Below are 19895 nucleotides of genomic sequence, written 5' to 3'. Positions count from 1 at the left end.
GGCTTAAACTCTAACTTCTTATGTATGACATTGACTCTTGTGTAGGACCTAAATCCCAGGTCCTAGTGGTAGGACCTTGGCTCTTGTGTGGGGCCTAAAGCATTAGGTGCTTGTGTATGACCCTTGCTCTTATATAGGGCATAAATCTAGGTTTTTATGTAGGACATTTGCTCTTGTGTAGGGCATAAATATTAGAGTCCTTGTAAGGACTGTAAAGGTTAGAGGTAAATCTGATTTAAAACTCCAATGGTGAAATCTAATACACTCATGGGTTGAGTGTGTCCACCGGGAGTGGAGTAGGCAAGTAGCCAAACCACTATATATGACTGTGTTTGGGATTGTCATTTGCGCACTTGTTTAATTGTGCATGTGTTTGAATGTTTAAAATTATATATACATGATTAGATGAATGCTTATTGATTGATAGGTAGCACATCCCCCACACAGATATTGAGATGACCCGCCCCACCGTTATGATATTGTCCACTTTGGGGTCTCCCTCGTACAGCTTTAAAACATGTCACAATAGTTAAGGGAGAGCCTTCACATATAGCCAGGACTTCGAACGACTGCCCAAGTGATGTGGGACAGAGTTCCATCCACAGTCACCTGCAACAGTAGCTCACACAAGTACCCAGCCCTGCCCACATCACGCCCGCCCACATTGGAGCAGGGACCGGGGCGTCACAATCTCCCACCGTTGGAATAGAGCCAACAAGGCGTCACAGATATACATTAAATATATAGATTAGTTGCTTATTTGCATATCATGAGTAGTCTATGTGATTGGACCCTCTAATGGCTTGTAAGCCTTAGAGTTACATTACCTTACTTAGTTTAATTGGTAAATTAGTTTAAGTTAGGCATCGTTGTTTTTAATAGGTATAATTTTTAATTGGTCCTAATCACTCCCTCTCTAAGACTTAGCCTATATTCTCTAGCTCCACCATACTTCCGCACTTAGACGCATTGTGGCGCAAAAACTGCAATTTCATGACTCATAACTCACACTAATTGACAAAATAAGGTACTTCCATAATTATACTAATTGAGTGTTGAATCTCCTAATACCAATTATATATATGATAAATGATAGATCTTGTGACTGAAGACCCAATATTGATGGCATATGGTTCGATTTCAAAATGATACAATGGTCTATCTTGAAAATCAACAGATGGATGGTTTTCTCTATGGAAGAAGATCTCACTACATCCTAATTTAAGCTAAAATGAACATGATTGTGCTACTAAGGTATTACAAGGAACATTCAAGTATTGAAAAAGTACGGGGTGTTACAATAAGGGTCACTTGAACCAGCATGTCTTTAATTAGAGGTGGTGCGGTTGGCATTGGGGGATCAATACCAGCAATGCGACTACTTCTATTCATAATTGTCAATAGAACGCCAGTAAATTAGAGACAGGCTACCACCGGGCGTGCAAAAAACTGTTGGTGGTTGGTTTTCAGTTGTATGTGTGTGGGCATACCAGAATTGGAATTGCGGCTCAATTCAAACCAAACAACTATGACCCCAAGTGCTAAGATAGGCAGACACGTAGTGTATGACCGAGATCTGATGAGATCGGTTGGCTATTCAACCACTCGCTCAATATGCAAACAGGATTAGAAGCTATTCAAAGAGTGGGGTTCGTCCTCTGATAATAGGTTACACATTTACTTTCTGTATGAAATGAGAAAAGGATTCTTACAGTCAATTGTGGAGAACAGCTACAAAAGCACATATTCGAGTGAAGAACTGAACCCAACGTGCCACCATGGACTCAAATTACAGCTAAAATTACTAGCTACTTGATTAACACTATGCATTACACTATGAAATGTAAACAGCAGGCCGAAAGTAAAAAATTACACCAGGAAATGTAATTTGCTTGATAGGAAAAGTAAAGGATTACACTATGAAACGTAAATTAATTAGTAATTAAAAAGATAATTGAAAAGTAACGTTTGGTTTGATTGAGTTGGTATGAGATGAATTATTCTTGCATGGGTTACTCTAGACAACTACGTGACATTGTTTGATACAATTATCAAGAAATCTTTTCAAATCTTGATCGGACATTATTATAAGGATAGGGGATGACGGTATGAATGGGTAATACACAATCCACTAGGGGTGCACATAGGTCGATTCGTTCCTATGGTTCTACAAATTATGGAACCGGAACCAGACCGTTAGCACCATAGAACTGAACCGGAAATGAACTGTGAAAAATGGTTCGGTTCCGGATCGGTTCCACGGTTCTAGGCTTTAAAAAATCCAGCTCAGTTAGATAATGTTCTGATTTTTTCTCCTTTTTAGGTTATCCAACCAGTTGTGAGGCCCATCATTTAAAGGTTTTGGATCAGTTATGAGGCATGAAATCTAAAATACTGGAGTAAATGTGGCTTCCTTCCTCAAAATCAGCAACAAAAACCAAAATCAGCAAGTAGCATATACAATTTGCCCTGCCTTCCTCAAAATCAGCAACAAAAACCAAACAAAAAAAAAAGTTTCATTGATTTCAGCTCTCCTGAAGACAGCATATAAGTTTAATGTACCATACAATTGCAATTGATGTCAGCATGATGTGAGAAATCAAGAGAAGTTCAAAAGGAGAGAGGGAAATCAGAAGGTTTATTACTTCTCATCTGTGATGAATCGTTACCAAGCAACAACCTTGCAGCTTCATCAAGTGAGACTGTATCTACCTGATGAAATCAAAGTGCATGGAGAGAGGCTAATGACATATTCAAGTCAAACACATCAGAAATTAGAATTGCTTCGTAATGCTCAGAGAACCAACAAATGAGCATACATTCATGGTGAGGAAGAGCTTAACAAAATTCTAAGTAAGAAGACCAAGTGATTTCTCCCTTCTATTACCTATACAAGGTGCATTTTTACGTTAGAAAAATGAAAATTGGACAACATCAGTAGATGTCAGTTTTGCATTTGTCACAATTCAGTAAATCATGGCAAATCACCCACCATGCAGAAGAAATGCACACAAAAAAACAAAAATTATTTAAATAATGGACCTAACCATCTTAAATTCACCCATTAAATTTGGATGCCAGTTTTACACCTTCATGGTTATCTCTGATGAATGAACAGTACAGATCATCATACACATGCCACATGTATGGTATAAACAAGGAGAATAAATGACTAAATAGAGGTGATTTTTATCTATTTGCTACAACAACCAAGCCCTAGACTGCAATCCTATACATTTCATGTAGGACCTTAAACAATGAAAATCACAAATCAGGGGATCTTCCCATGTTGCAAAAGTAACAGGGCCCTTTTGGGTCATTTTGGCTCTATTAAATGGAATAGTACAAATCCAATTCTTCAAGCTTACCTGTTTTGATCTTTGCAGAGAGAGAACAGGATAAAGAAAGATTGTTAATACTAGAACTTCAATTCCGTAACATAAGTATAGCAAATAAAATCTATTTAATTGCTTGTAACAAGCATAATAGTTAGACTACAAATATGCTTTTCATGCATTTTAAAATAAATACAAGCTCTTTCTACCTCTACTCAAACATTCATTTATACATTGGCTTTCTAATTCAATACAAGGATAGAGCTACAAATAGCTAGTAAAGTCACTGTTGCTTCCCAAAACCTATTCATGAAGTCTGGAAGCTGATGAAATCGAAAGCAATGAAAAAAAAAATCCATGGTTGACCACTGATAAAAGTATTGTTGTGGAAAGTTTTTAGTTCAGCCACAAGGAATAAAAGGATATAGCTTTGTATATATTTTTTTGGACTCAATCCCCTGACTGGATGAAGTCATGGTTTGAACACCAAATGAATTAGGAGCAGGCAATCTAGATATTGCTTCTTAGGTGTTGAAAGAAGTTGTTGAAATCCTTCATGTAATTGTAAATTTTTTTATTTTTTATTTTTTTGAAAGATGATGTTTTATTAAAAGAGAAAACAGAAACAAAAGAGGAACAAAAAAGGGAAAAAAGCAGAAAACATGAAGAATAAAACAGAAAAAAAAAAACTAGAAAAAGACTACAACAGCCCTAAGATAAAGTACAACAACAAAAGATGAGCAACCCCATGCTGCTCCTCCATCTTTTCTTGCCCAGACATTGTTTCGTGTCAGTGGTACTATGTAGAAGTTTTCTTGCCCAGACATAAACTTTTACTAAATGCTTTGGCTTTGTAAGTCACATTATCATTGAGGATTTTGTTGGAGGCTTGAACTTACAACTGTTGTATCCTTTATATGATGTTTGATATATGTCGAGGCCATTTTTGGCATACATGCATGCCTCATGTAAAATGGAAGCAAGCCATAGACTTATCCATGCAGATGTTGGTGGGATTTTGAGTGGAGTTAGAGAAGGTCACCTCAGTCAAATCTTATAAAAAGATGAAAAATGTAAGAATAGGTCAATAAACATAGTCAATTGAACCTCACCCAAGTAAACTCGATATGAAAGTCCTTAAATAGAAGATAGGGCTGCAAAAATATAATAATTTATTAAAATCAAGAAGAACACAATAACTAGAAGTAAATTATATGACAAACTTATATTGATCAAATAAATATTTACCTGATTCAAGAGCTTCAATTTCAACCATATTTTTTTCAACTTGAATTAGGAGAGGCAAAGCACGTAACCAATCTTGTGCACAAATTAAGCATTTCACAAGCTTAGGGGTAAGAGAACTACGGAATTGACCTAAAACATGACCTCTAGTACTAAAAGTCAATTCAGAAGCAACGGTAGATATAGGAATGGCTAAAATATCACCTGTAACTTGAGAAAGAACTCTATACTTTAAGCTATTCACCTTCCACCAATTCAAAATTTCAAAGTTTGGATCATCCTTTTTATAAGATTCCTCTAAATATTTGTCCACTTAAGACTTGCCTTCATTACTCTCCTCTTCTTCCAAATGTTTTTGAAACTTTGATTAGAGAGAAATTAATTGCTCACTTGTACAACTAATTGATTGGTCGACATCCATGTCAAAAACAGTTAGACTTGAAGAAGAATTAACTGAGTAAAACTTTTGATACTCATCATAAATACGATTAAATGTCTCTCTTATCTTCTTAGTGAGCTCAATCACCATGGCAGGTTCGTAAACTTTAGAATAACAAAATTCACATATTTCAATTTATAATGAGGATCCAACACAACGGGAATCAATAACATCATATTCACTTTTTCAATATTTCCCCAATACTTCTCAAATTTAATCTTCATTTTCTTAGTCATGGTATTTAAAGTAAAATCCATACTGATTGACCATTCGGATAAGAAACTTTCAATGGCATAAACTTCATGAAAATATGAATTAAAAGTGACATATAAATAACCAAATAAGCGAATAGTTGCATCTTAGAATTTCTACAAAATTTTTGCAAAAACTCGAGCATCATCCTAATCACTAGTGGTAGGAGGTCACCATGAAGTTCTATGGTGAAATGTGGATCTTCCCCTTCTAATCTCTCAAATGCTATTCGAAACTTTGTTGCAGCATCTAGCATGAGATATGTGGAGTTCCACATAGTTTGAACATCTAGGTACAAAGAACTTTTATATGTTATCCTCTCTTTCTCTACACATGCCTTGAAGCATTGTTCTCTTTGTGGAGAACTCCTAACATACCTCACTACCCCATGAATTTCGAGTTAATGAATCTTTTAATTCAATTAACCCATCTTTCACAATTAAATTAAGAATATGTGCACAACACCTCATGTAAAAGAATTCGTCGCCTAACATGAAAGTATCACTCCTCTTAGACATCTTTCTTTTCATATATGAAATAGCAACATCATTGGAACTTGCATTATCCACAGTAAGCATGCATAATTTCTCTATACCCCATTCTACTAAACATGCCTCCACCGCATGACCAATTTCTTCACCTTTGTGACTAGAATTCACACAAAAGTTTAAAATTCTTTTATGCAATTTCCAATCTTTAATAAAATGAGCTGTAAGGCACATGTAAGAAAAATTCTGCACTGAGGTCCATGAATCCATAGTGAGACAAATTCTTTGATTTAAGTTCACTAATAAATCCTTCAATTTTTTTTCTCACTCACATACAATACCATACAATCCCTTGCCATTGTAGTACGTGACAATATCGTGAAATTAGGTTGCATCACACTACAAAAGTAACGAAATCCTTCATGCTCAACAAACTTAAAAGGCAACTCATTTACGATTATCATTTTTGCAAATGCTTCTCTACATAGATCTTGGTCAAATTTCCAAACACCAAGGGTACTACCACCATCTTCTGATATTGAATGCAATGACAAAAGTTTTTGTTTCTTGTCTTTTTTTTTTGGAAATTCTTGGGACACTTTGATATATGTTTTCTCAAAGTGCTAGTCTCATTCTCACTCAACCATGCATAGGATGAATTACAGTAGTTACATCTAGCCCCTTTAACTTTTCCATCCCCGTCATTTACAATTTTAGTAAAATGATCCCAAACATCAGATTTACGACCCTTGTCTTTAGGAAGACATACCTTTGCATGAGATGGAGAATTAGTAATAGAAAGCTCCTAAGGATTATTTGTCTCTCCGGTACTTGAAATCTAATAAAAATTAAGATATACAAAAAAAAAAAAAATTAGCAAAAATTAATAAAACACCTAACATTCAATAAAATATTTACAAAAAATCAATAACATTGATAATTAGTAATTACCATCACAAAGAATGATGATGAAGCCGTTGTTGAAGTTCGGATCGAGATTCGAGCCGATCGAGGCAAGGGATGGCCAGAGAGGGACGGCCAGCGATGGAAGACCGGAGAGGGACGGCTAGCGAGAGAGGGATGGCTAGAGTGGACGTGAAATCTACAATACACTTTAATGTCTCTTCTTTACCCACAATTTACTGCAATTGAAATCTGCATCTTTTTAATTCATATTTAAGCATGAGATTTATCTACACATTAACCCATCATATGGTTGGTTTGGATTTGAATTACGTACCTAGTGTTCAACCTCTTATCGTTCACGCTGGAAAGGTCAGTTAGTCAGCTGCAACATCAACTCATCAACCTTACCCTTGCTACACATGCGTGCAAATCTATATCGTCCAAAATCACGAGCCCAATAGTCAATGGAGAATGGTACGAAAACCACACTCGTGGAAGGAAGGTCCTTATGACCATTTTAATGGATGAGTAATGAGAAACCGTCCAAATTTAACAAAATAATATGCTCAAGATCATCCTATAATAAATGTCATTTTTATTTTTTAGGCCTTGCACCATACAAATTTTCAAAACGAGGGTTGGAATTTGGACGGTCCAGCCTCCCATTGCATCCGTACGAAGGAGGTGATTTGCTGCAACAGACCGTATAGTTATAAATGTAGGCATATGATGGGTATTTTATCAAAGACATGCGTATGTTGTAATTTTCTCACAGGAGCATAATGGTAGAGAGAGAGAGAGAGGGCCTAGGCGGCACGGTGATTGGGCCTGGGCTGCCAGTGATTAGGCAGGGGCCTGGGCTGCCTGTGATTAGGCAGGGACTGCCGGACTGGCCTGATTTGCCAAATAGAGACGGCGAGAGAGAGAGAGAGAGAGAGAGAGAGGGGGGGGGGGTAGGGGCGCGGTCGGTGAGAGAGAGGGTAAGGGCAGGGGCGCAGTTGGTGAGAGAGAGGGTAAGGGCAGGGGGCGCAGTCGGCAAGAGAGAGGGCAGGCAAGGGCGGTAGCAGCCGGGCTAGAGAGTAGAAAGATTAGATATTTAAGGTTTTTTTGTTTTAAAGTAAAATTCGGATCAACGGTTCGGATCTACGGTTCGAATCTATGGTTCATATCAACGGTTTGATTCACGATCCGTTCGATTCTATAAAGCTTTAAACCGGAATGGAACCATATCCAATTGTTCTTTAATTTTTAGAACCAGAACTGAAACCGCTGCTGTCTAGGACCGGACAGTTCGAACGGTTCGGCTCGGTTCCACAGTTGCGGCGGTTCGATGTGCACTCGTGCGATCCGCGTCGTTATTTACGTTGGCCCTGCAGGTTACGAACGCGCCCGTGATGTCGCGCGGGAGCGAGTAGACTCGATTCGGCACTCCTTCACCTAAATAGGTCGTTGTAGCCCTAACAAATGAGTTTTCTAGGGCTACGTTTCTAACCTCTCTCACTTCAAATCGGCTCATCTCAGACAGAGAAGGAAAAAAAAATCCCTAGAACGAGAAGAAAAAAAAAAGAAGAAGAAGAAGAAAAGTAATGGGTTCCTCCGACGGCGAAGATAATGACTTGAAAACCTCAGAAAATGCAGAAGAAGAGAAATCCCAACCTCATAATCATACAGTAGGCGGAGCCAGTCCAGGGTAAGTTTCCATCTCTTATCTCCGTCTTCTTTCCTTTTTTTCATTTCTTTCTCTTTTCATTATATATTGTTATCTTCTTCTTCTCTTTGCAGAAAGATTTTCATTGGGGGTTTAGCTAAAGAAACTAGCTCTGGTTTGTTTTTCCTTTTACTTGCCCCTTTCTACGCTTCTGTATTCTTCTGGGCCTTTGAAATCTCATACATTGGAAGATCGTGACGCTTGGATATTTGGTCAAAAGATCTTCTAATATGTGAGATTCTTCAGCCATATGGACCCAATCTGCGATTGATGGTATATATATTCATGTTTGTTTTCTCTTTATTTCCTTATATGATACAGCAACCTTTACCAAACACTTCGGTAAGTATGGTGAAATTACTGATTCTGTAATAATGAAAGACCGGCGAACGGGACAGCCCCGTGGGTTTGGATTCGTGACTTATGCTGATCCATCGGTGGTCGATAAAGTCATTCAAGAAACTCATGTTATCCATGGAAAACAAGTATGACTTTGTTTTGGTTGTGTTCCTAAATGCGTTTGAAGAATCTTGTCGATTTCCTTTTTCTTTTTTCCTTCTTTTTTTTTTTTTTTTTTTTTTTTGGGTGGTGGGGTGGGGGGGGGTCTTATAACTGTTTCTGATTTTGGGGATATTTCAGGTGGAAATCAAAAGAACTATACCAAAAGGAGCCATTGCTACCAAGGATTTTAAGACGAAGAAGATTTTCGTGGGCGGAATTCCTACGACTGTAACCGATGGTATTTTTACTGGTGCCCATTTCTCTTCCTTGCTTTAGATTTTTTTTTTCTTCTTCTTCTTCCTTTAATATCAAGTGTGTGCTGTGGCATTTGTTTCTGTTATTTTGTTGCTTGTGTGGGAACAGATGAATTCAACAACTTCTTTAGCAAGTTTGGAGAGGTCAAAGAGCATCAAATAATGCGTGACCATTCCACCAACCGTTCTCGCGGTTTTGGGTTTATTACATTTGAAACTGAGGAAGCTGTTGATGATCTCTTAGCCAAAGGGAACAAGATTGATTTTGATGGAGCACAGGTATATTATGTGGAATCTAGGAAGGAGATGATGATTACAGCTGTGATGGATTGTTTATTTGTTTCAGGCTTATATCTTCTTTATGAAATAATGAGCTCTCCTGCATATCTTCACTCATTTTTTCCATGCTTTCGAAATTTAAATTATTTGCATGGTTTGACATTCCAAATGCATGTTGCTTGTAAGTTCAGTCTACTCATGAAGAGTTGCATCAGTTATTTGCTTGGTTTAATGTATCTGTGTTGTAGCAGCATCAACCAGCTCCAAAACTCATACGGATCAGGTAGCACACACCACATATACTGTTGACATGGATATTGACCTTTTTAATGCCTTATTGGTGTTACATACTGAAAATTTTATAAATTTTTGAGGGTCAAAGAACATATGCGCATCTTCGCCTTGGTGTCCAAACCTGGGGTCTTGATGTTCTTTGTGGGTGATATTTTTCCCTTGCTTACTAGGTTAAACAGTTTGTTTTCCTTGATTTTGAGGGAAGCTAATGTCTTACTACCTCTTTGGTGAAGCTGAGTGGTATGATCTGCATGGAGAACTCCTTCCCTTTGTTGTGATCTTTCTTCTTTCTTAATGAATTATTTGTTGTGTAAATTTATGTGTGTGCGCGCACGCTCATGTTCAACCATTGGGTGATTAGTTACCATCCAACCAGCAGGTAAGCTCCAAATTGTCATGTGTGACATCCAACAATCCAATAAGTTGCCATGAGGATCACCTAGTATAAAAAATTTGCCCATATAATTCATTACTCATTAGGTGGACCACCAAAAAAAAAAAACCAATGTATAGCCATTAATATAATAAAAATCCAGGTGTGGCCCACTTGATGAGTTGATCAAATTCATTGCACAAGGTGATCCTTGTGGTGGGGCAAAACTTTTGGATGGTTTGGATGCTGCACATATGTGACAATATTAAAACTATCAGCTAGTTCGGTGGTTGATTAGCAGTCCAAGTTGTTGGATGTGAGCATCTCCCTATATACTTTTGTATGTACGGAGATACATATATACATAATACATATTCATATTTGTGTGTTTGTGCGCGTGTGCGTGCTTGAGCTTATGTGTGTGTTTGTGCGTGTGCATGTGTTCGTGCTCATGCTTGTGTGCATGTCTGCATGCGCGCACATGCAGTAGATTAATGGTCCAACTGGTATGTATGTACACTCGAGACTTATACATACATATACGTATTTGTGCATGTGTGTGTGGTGTTGGAAAATATTTTAGAACATGACAATAAACTAGGGTGATTCTTCACCACCACTTAATAAGGTCTGATGTGTCATTAACTGTGTACTTGTCTACATGTCATACATACATGTTACGTATCAATTTGATTCTCCAAATCATTGTGCCAAATGTATACCACACATAACTTGAAACCACACTGGTCAAACAATCTAACCATCGAATTGGTGGATGTCAAATTGGATGGTTAGAAATAAAATAGTTGGTGGTTGAAATCCAACAAGCATAGTTAGGTGATGGTTATGATGGTTTGATTAGTCTAAATTGTGGAATTTGATCCATCCAATATGAGGCTCTTTAATTTTCATTGACCCATCATTTTTGTGCTGCGTTTATGGTGATTAAGACACCACAGTTTTAAAAAAATGCTGAATTATCAATCTATCACTGTAGTCTAGCTGTTCCTTTTTTTTTTGTGTGTGTGTTTTAGGTTTTTCCAAATCTTAGGCTAGCTTGTTTAAGAATGGTGATTTATTAATGACTATAGTGCCATCAATAGGTTATATGTTTGGGTGCATGTGTGTGTTTCTTGATCCTTTCACAGTTGCGTGTGGATAATGCTTGTTTTAGTAATTAGTCATCACTGAACGCTGATAGCACTCCCCTGCTTTATAGCATAGAGTCTTAGATAGTTTGAAATGTATGACAGTCTAGGTTAATGATTCTGTTTTGCTGTAGGTGGAGATCAAGAAGGCCGAGCCAAAGAAAGCAAACCCACCGCCGTCAAAGCATTTTAGCAATCCTAAGCCTGCTTTCATGGGTGGCTTTGGGGATGCTTATGGTGGATTCGACAGTGGTTTTGGTGCTAGTTCTTATAGGGCAGGTGGGGGCTATGGTGCTAGACTCGGTGCCTATGGTGGTTATGGTGGAAATGAATATGGTGGTGGTTATGGAGGATACAGTGGTAGCAGTTTAGGAGGTTATCGAGGGGAGTCTTCCTTAGGCTACTCAGGCCGATATGGTGGAGGCTTCGGTAGGGGTTATGATGTAGGTGGTTATGGTGGAGCAGGCGAGAGCTATGGAGCATATGGTGGTGGCAGTAGTGGTGGCTATGGAAGTGGGTATGACAGCTTTGGAGGCAGTGGGACAGGTGGGGGCAGTGGCTATTATGGAAATAGGGGTGGTTATGGAGGTAATGCTAGCGGTCGATACCATCCCTACACCAGGTAGAGAGGTCTGCTGATCAGAGTTTCTTAATTAAGTCCTAGCACTCAAAAGGCCATAGACTGGCAGTATCAAATCTTCATTTGTAGCATCAGGCTGTTTCCCTTGGTGTCAAGGAGATCCTATATACTTGTGTTTCCTAGGGGAAGGTTTTCTTACCTTTGAATGTGAGGATGGTTCCTTTCATTGTTGAGATTACTTTTTTTCTCTGTTAAAAGGTTTTTACTTTCTCCCTCATTTTTCATTTGTGCTTCCTCCATTTCTTTACCAGTAGGACTTTGTTTGCAATGGAGTTGTAGTCAAAGAGGCAACTTGTGTGCTTTTCATTTTGGATGACATCTTTTACTTTTGACTTGTGATGTTGTTAGCAAATGGGGCTGCGTTCAATCTGGAATCCAGAACTAATTGATCATATGCCATTGTTTACTTTTTGATTTCTCTTTCTTCGTGAAAAGACTGGGTACATTCCTTTTAATCTTTCATTTCGAAAATAGATGGCTGCTCAATGTGCTTCAACCAACCCAATGTTTAGGTAATGTCTGTTTTTTTCTTCTTCTTCATTTTTTTTATTTTTTTATTTTTTTTTGGGTTTAGTAAGCCAGACTGTTGATTTGATGATTCCATCACGGAACAAGACCTCCATTGTTAGAATTTCCTAATAAGCCCTTTTATCAATGGTGTGGACAAATACGCAGCTATGAAATAATACGACAACTGTCCGATTTAGAAGGTGAAATGATTGGGTTAGGATTTGTTTGCATGATCCACGCATGGTGGAGCTGGTCAGGTCCAATGGTCCATTGGTACGCAACTGTTGCATTATGATACTTTTCGGTGTGCGGATGTATAAAGACCCCTCCCCTCTACTTTACTCCAAATGTTTGTCTAAGGAATCATGTGATATTTGACCATCTATTATTTTCATGGGAGTGTTATTTATGACCCATGGATTTTATTTGCATTCTTGTTTATTAGACATGGTATTGTTGTTGAAGGGCTCTAAGCCTCTCAATAAAAAGGTAATGGAAATGCTTCACAGACTACTTCCATTCCAATTAGAGGTGGGCATCGAGTCGGACCGGATTGGGTCCAACTTGACTCGATCTGATTTTTTCAAGAACCTGACCCAAACTCGATCCGTTCTGGGACCGAGTCTAGCAGGGCTGACTCGATCTAATCCGAATTCTTGCTGGCCTGACCTGAACCGAGTCCGACTCGGTCAGGAAAACCGAACTGAGTCGGATCGAGTTAAGTCTGTACAGTCTATTAGGACTGGGCTGAATCAAGATTGGGAGAGAGGGAGAGAAAGGAGAAGAGGTGGGAAAAGAGAGAAGGAAAGAAAGGAGATGAGGGAAATCGGGAGAGAGAGAGAGAGAGAGAGATGGGTGGGTGCGGGGGCCACCGCTCCAAAATACTTCAAAATAGAAGATAAAATAAAAAATAAATAAATAAAAATTAAAACTAGGATACCTACCTAATCAATGGAGATGATGAACGGTGATGATGAGTGGGTCGGGCTACTCGGTGGCAGGATTGAGATGGTGCGGCGCTCGTTCGGGTGGAGAAAGAGAAAGGGGGTTTTTAGGATAAGGGAGGGTTGTTTGGTGCGGGTAGCTGGTTAGTTAAAAAGTGAAAAGAAAAAAAAAAAAAACTTATATACACCCGTCCCAGATCGGTCTGGATTGACCACTGATCCAAACTCGATCCAATCAATGGTCGGATCTGACTGGGCCAACTCGATTCGACTGATCTTGGCCTTTGGTTCAGTTCAGATCAGGTCGGATCCATCAGATCGGTCCGGTTTCACTTTTTTTTCCCCAAGTCAGGTGAGTCTCCTGCAACAATGTGTTTAACATCCTAACGATTTACACGGCACCATTTGAGCTGTCTCTGGATCCTATTCATTTTGGAAAAAAGTGTTTTGATATCCCAATTACTTTCTATCATTCAGCCGAGGTCACACCTTGGTCTAATGGTTTCCGTTCCTTACCATGTAGCAAATCCTCTGCTGATATGTTTTGCTTGAGATCTCAGTTTCTGCCCATGTTCTGCCAACCCACGCAAACATGTTGATGGTGATCTGGTGCAATACTTAAATGACTTGTTGCATTGATAGGGGTACAGTTTCATTGCTTTTTTTTTTCTTTTTTCTTCCAAAGGTTGAAACTATGCAACACTCGGCTCAACTGAACATGTATTTGCCACATGTTAGCACTCTGGACTGTCCAGACCAATCAAAATTGCACATGGGAAGTGCCTAATGATCCAAGGAATAGGAGTGATGCATGGATCTAAAGTATATATGTAAGTTTTGGGGTGGTTTGTAACGCTTTGCATTTACTGGTGGATGAAGGAGTGGGGGTTTGTCTGTGTGAAAGCCACTATCTAACCAAATAAAATAAAAAATTAAAAAAATAATAAATAAATAAGGATTTCTACTAATGAATGGATTCAAAATATGACCGTTACACGTGACAGGACCGTTCTTTGGTCGTTGCTGTGTAAAAGTGGGCCCTCCTAATTATCATCATCCATGTATCTGGTGAGGTTCACTGTTTGATCGTTGGTGCCATTGAGCCTGTTTAGCTTGAACATCCGGTGGCTGGGCTGCTCTCTGTTGTTGCTTGAGAGAAAGATCCCTTGTCTATTTTTAACTTGATATCAAAAAGTAAGATAAGAGGCTGTTGATTGGTGTGGTGGTACGTTTTGGAAACTCAATCACTTCCTCTGATGATACGAAAATTATTTATTCCCCCTTTTTTAGTCATTTTGTGGAAGGGAAGCTGAGAATGTGGTTAAAAAGGCTCTTTGCTCCTGGTTTTGCTTGCAGGGAGAGAGATGGTAACATCACATTTTCACGGGCTCTACCATACCATTTGTTAAGCTCGTTAGAAACACCATTCACAGCCTTAAAAGCTTACCAATTATTCTAGCTTAATTAAGAAGGGTATCATCGTGAATCATTTGATCGAGTGTTTTAGTTTTCAGTTGTCTACTTCTGACGCAGGGATGAACGTGATGAGGTCGATCACTCTCTTCCTCAAGGATAATTGCTTCGAATTGCTTCGAATCCACGAAGCTTCTCTGGACTCCCCACATAGACTTCGAATCCATAAGGAAAAAAACAAGAAAATAGAAATAGTATTCATGAAAATTTGTAAATTGATTGATTGATAATAGAAACGAATTTACGACTCTTTAAATAGGGATACCAAGCTTTGGAATAAGTTTCGGAATTAAACTACAACTAAAACTTCCTAAAATTTGTAACTTACTACAAATAGTAAACTATTTATAGTGTCCTATATGGCTTGACCACATTATTCTCCTAATTTTTCTAAACACTTTTCATGTTGGAGATAACTCCTAAAGCCCAACAGATGAAGAATTATAATCAAACTAAAACTTACTAAAAATAGTAAAAACAGAAATAAACATGGAATTTAACCGTCAATCTGATGGAATCTCATAAATTCGGCGTAGGCAACCCTGCTATGCTGGGTTGGTTGGCTAAAGTAGCTTGTCTTACCCCAAAATCATATAGTATGTCAAGTAACTCATTTTGGTTTGCGAGATATGCCTGTTTTAAGGTTCTGACGGTCTTAATGACTTCTGCCTCCGATCGGGCCTTCTCTGATCCATCTTGGACATGAAAGTGTCCGCAACCCGCTCTACATCAGTCCCCTCCACTTCAAAAGAACTCGTCCTCAAGTTCTCGTGCTGCTTCAATTCTTGATACTCGATCAGGTGCACCGTAACGATACCTGGATCAAAAGTTATGATCAATTTACGGTCCACCTTCTTTTGGTCCAACCATGCTAGGAATGTATCTGTGCCACGTCCTACATCAGAACCATTCACTTGGAAAAAACTCATCCTCAAGTTACTCAAGGGACTTAGCTCATGATTCTCAGGTAACTTTTGACACCGATGTTTATTAGCTCTTTTCTTGTACTTTGCGTTACGCTTTTAAGCAGAAAGAATATATGTACTCATGCTCTCCTTTACTTGACTAGTATGAATCAGTTTCTTCACTTGTGCTTGCAAGATCTGACATTCTTTTTTACTCACCTGACAGTGAGGGCAGTTGGGCAAGCTAGCCCCAAGGACAAGGCCTATGCGATGTTTGATGTCCTTCATGAGGGCAATCCATCGGGTAAATCTTCTGGCTAGACTTCTTTAAATTCGTTTAGGAATGATCTTAAACTTGGAAGAATGTCTAAGGGCTTCGATTTCTATCCCTTTACCACTACGGTGGACACCTCGCCAATTTCCTTCGATTCCTCTACGAAATCCCGAATGGTCAAGAGGGAGTTCTCATCCACTTTAGAAGCTTCAGAGTGTTTCTCTGGTGTCATAAAAGCAAAAACTATCTTTCGACCATCTTTAACGAAGACTTAAATATTGTCTCGTCCTCAGTGGGTCGCATCACAGTCTGATTGACATGGTTGACCGAGTAACATATGGCATACTTCTATGTCGACCACGTCACAAGGTATCTGATCCTTATAAGTTTTACCAATTGAAAATGAAATAGTGCATTGTTCAGTTATATTGGTCTTATTCACCCTTTTAATCCAACCAATTGAGTAAGGGGAAGGATGTTTTATCGTAGGTAGCTGCAACTTGTCCATCATCACTTTCGAGACAATGTGCTCGCTACTACCACTATCTATGATCACATCACAGACTTTGTCATTGACGGTGCACCACGTATGGAAAATATTGTGTCGCTGTTGATGTAACTCATTTCGTGGGGTGTACAGTAATCGCCTCACGATCAAAGATTTGCCACGATCCTCGGTCGTCCATCCTTCGCCACCAGCTCCTTCCTCGGTGGTTTGTATATCTTGTATGATAGACAATTTATTAGGGAGTTCATTGAGCACAATCACCTTGAACTCGTACAACACTGGTTTTAAATACTCTGGGATATTCATAGGCTCCATATATTTTTCTTTTTCAACTAATGCATTTACATCTCTTGTTTCCTTAGATTGTTTAACGAAATCATGTTTGGGTATGGGAGATTGTTCTTTAACCTTCGAAGTCTTGGGTTGGTTCATCTCCTACATCTTTTTACCATCTTTAATAAATATAAATATGTTATCTCGACCTCTATGCGTAACATCAATATTATATTGTCATGGTCGACCAAGTAACATGCGACAAGCTTCCATGTCGATCACGTCACACATTACTTCATCCTTATAATATTTACAATTGGAAAAGGATATATGACATCGTTCGGTTACCTTTATTTTGTTGACCTTCTTGATCCATCCAATCGTGTATGGAGATAGGTGTCTTTCTGTTTTCAGTTGTAGCTTTTTCATCATTGTTTTCGACACGAAATTCTCATCGCTCCTGACATTAATGATCACGTTGCAGACTTTTTGGTATGCAGTGCACCTTGTTCGAAAGATGTTGTGTCGTTGTAAATTTATCTCTACCTTTGGCATGTACAATGGCCTCCTCATGTTCACAATGGTGGCCTAGGATTCACCATTATCGGTAGGTGTTCTGTGGAAATCGGAGTTGTTTTGTACAACGACCACAAGCGGTTGAGCATCGCCTTGGGTTCAGGCAGAATTAATGCATCCGCAATACGGTTGAAGGTTGCCTGCAGCCCTTGCATAGTCGACTGACTCTCTCGGTGGAAAGCTTTCATTCTTTCTGAAAGATAACGAATCTCTATATCACCGTCTACAGAATTTTAGTTCATGCATTCGTTGTTTGTCATTGGCCAGAGAGGAGTCCTCGCTCTGATACCAATTGACGCAGGGATAAACATAATGATGTTGATCACCGTCTTCCTCAAGGATAACTACTTTGAATCCACGAAGCTTCTCTGGACTCCTCACAGAGACTTCTAAAATCCACGAGAAAAAACAAGAAAATAGAAATAGTATTCATGAAAATTTGTAAATTGATTGATTGATAATAAAAACGAATTTACAGCCCTTTAAATAGGGATACCAAAGTTTTGGAATTAAACTACAACTAAAACTCTATAAAATTCGTAACTTATTATAAATAGTAAATTTACTATTTATAGTAAGTGTCCTATGTGGCTTAACCACGTTATTCTCCTATTTTTTCTAAACACTTTCCATGTTGGACACAACTCCTAAAGCCCAACGGATGAAGAGTTATAATCAAACTAAAACTTACTAAAAATAGTAAAAACGAAAAGAAACATGAAATTCGACCGTCGATCTGATGGAATCTCGCAAATTCGATGCGGGCAACCCAGCTGTGCCGGGTTGGTTGGCTAAAGTAGCTCGTCCTATCCCAAAATCATATATAGTATGTCGAGTAACTCATTTCAGTTTGCAAGATATGCCTGTTTTAAGGTTCTGACGGTCTTGATAACTTTTGCGCCTCCAATCAGGCCTTCTTTGATCCATCTTGGACATGAAAGTGTCAGCGACCCGTGCTACATCAACTTCTAACCTCACCCTTATCTAATAATGCATCATGAAAGTCCATCAATCCATGGGAGAATAATTCCCATCTAGATGCAGTTTCCGAGAGCTGATGATGTCTTCTATGATAAAAATATAGTTGTCCAGCAAGCTGATCCATGACTCTCTTTTTTTTCTTTTTTCTTTTTTCTTTTTTCCACAAGGGTTCCAAATCAACCATACACACACATTGTTCTTATCTGCAAAGGTGAAGCTGTGAGATTCATTGACCAGATATAAAACCAATGTCGGCCTTTGCAATGTCAACAGACTCGGACGGACCTTCATTCATAATTTGATTTCACTGCATCTATCATTATTAACAGCAATGAGGTTAGTTGGTTCTCCATGGATTTTAGCACACTTTTTTTTCTTTTATTTTTTTTCTTTAAAATAAAATAAAATAAAATTTAGCGAGCTTCTGTCTCCAATTGGATGTGGTCAAAAAAAGGCTTATTGATATGATCCATTTAGAGAGAAAAATAAATTAGAATATTTTTCACTTCACACATTAATTATAGCATCTAAGGTGTGAACCAAAGCATATGTAGTAGTCATCATTATTCTCTGGTTTTTTTTAGAAAAACGCAATGTAAAAATCATCTCAAGGAGCAAAAATATCCCCACTCTTAGCATCGGTTATCGAAGGAAAAAAGACTTGAAGAATAATATCAAATCCTTATGGAAAAGGTCTGCACCAGGCACTGCAATTGGCACAAAAAAGCCTTCTTCCCTTTAGCAGTAGAAGAAAATGTTGATATTTCTCTCATTTGTGTAGCAAATGGAGCTCTTTTGAAAAAAAATAATAATAATAATAATAATAATTTAATAGCAGCTGCTAGGCGCCTGTTTTCCTGTCAAAAATATATGAGTTGTAACTGTTATGCAAATTGGTCGGGTCGGGAGAAAGCAAATGTAATTGATGCTTATTCAGCTATACACCTCCACTTTGCAATAGCTAGCTGTCTTCTTGCCTGACTGATGGCTCAGAAGCTGATTATGCTTCTGAGATGTGGATCCACCCAGAGCTTGTGTGTCGGTTAAAAAGGTGAAAAGTGAAACAGACCGTTTATATGTGATGAACTAAAAAGAGGCTTTCCCTTAGTTGGCTCATTTTATCTATCTCAACATCCAAAACATATATGTCAACATATAAAGATCAATTATTTAAACATTTAGGTCCAAGTAGTGTCTAATGTCTTTTTAACGCAAGTGGAACTGTGGTTGACACGTGCAAACACTTTTGTCAGTTAGGTTCCCACTCCCCATAAAATGTATTAATTTGAGGCTTGCCCTTACGACCGGGATTTCTTTTTGAGTGACTACTGAAGTAATGGGTTATACAATGCACTTTTCATAGCCTTGATAATTATTTTAGGTTGGAGGCAATCAGTGATGGTTCAGAGAGAAAAAGAAAGGAAGAATAGTTGAGAGGAAAGGTGGGGGGTCGCTATTGAACCATTTTTGCTCTTGTTAATGAATATCCATATGATATTGCTGAATTTTGACCATTGATATTGAACTTTTTTTTTTTTCAAATTATGATGTCCAATCTGCTGGATATTAGTCATACATTTTACGGCCAG

The 19895-nt window shown here is 38.4% G+C and overlaps 1 protein-coding gene and 1 long non-coding RNA gene across 2 annotated transcripts; one reads left to right on the top strand and one right to left on the bottom strand.

Annotated features, from left to right (window-relative positions):
• Nucleotides 1-2493: 2493 nt before the first annotated feature.
• Nucleotides 2494-4700, bottom strand: LOC131246097 (uncharacterized). Its single transcript, XR_009171160.1, has 3 exons — nucleotides 4584-4700; nucleotides 4448-4489; nucleotides 2494-2712 (listed from the first exon to the last, which is right to left on the bottom strand). It is a non-coding gene; the product is annotated as an uncharacterized LOC131246097 (long non-coding RNA).
• A 3447-nt stretch (nucleotides 4701-8147) lies between these two features.
• On the top strand, nucleotides 8148-12254 carry LOC131246096 (heterogeneous nuclear ribonucleoprotein 1). The gene is made up of 6 exons (XM_058245966.1): nucleotides 8148-8355; nucleotides 8448-8488; nucleotides 8695-8858; nucleotides 9013-9112; nucleotides 9238-9407; nucleotides 11357-12254. The coding sequence occupies exons 1-6, from the start codon at nucleotides 8252-8254 to the stop codon at nucleotides 11846-11848; spliced, it is 1071 nt and encodes a 356-aa protein (XP_058101949.1). The 5' UTR covers nucleotides 8148-8251; the 3' UTR covers nucleotides 11849-12254.
• Nucleotides 12255-19895: the final 7641 nt, after the last annotated feature.

The sequence above is a fragment of the Magnolia sinica genome, chromosome 5 (assembly GCF_029962835.1).
Source record: "Magnolia sinica isolate HGM2019 chromosome 5, MsV1, whole genome shotgun sequence".
NCBI classification, from domain to species: domain Eukaryota; kingdom Viridiplantae; phylum Streptophyta; class Magnoliopsida; order Magnoliales; family Magnoliaceae; genus Magnolia; species Magnolia sinica.
Note: the sequence above shows the minus strand (reverse complement) of the source record. Positions and strands in the feature narration are given on the sequence as shown.

What these genes read in the sequence shown, in the direction of transcription:
- LOC131246096 (XM_058245966.1), top strand. Translation starts at nt 8,252, where the DNA reads ATGGGTTCCTCCGACGGCGAAGATAATGACTTGAAAACCTCAGAAAAT. An exon ending in TCCTACGACTGTAACCGATG is followed by an intron (nt 9,113 to 9,237) that starts GTATTTTTACTG and finishes GTGTGGGAACAG; the next exon opens with ATGAATTCAACAACTTCTTT. An exon ending in TTGATTTTGATGGAGCACAG is followed by an intron (nt 9,408 to 11,356) that starts GTATATTATGTG and finishes GTTTTGCTGTAG; the next exon opens with GTGGAGATCAAGAAGGCCGA.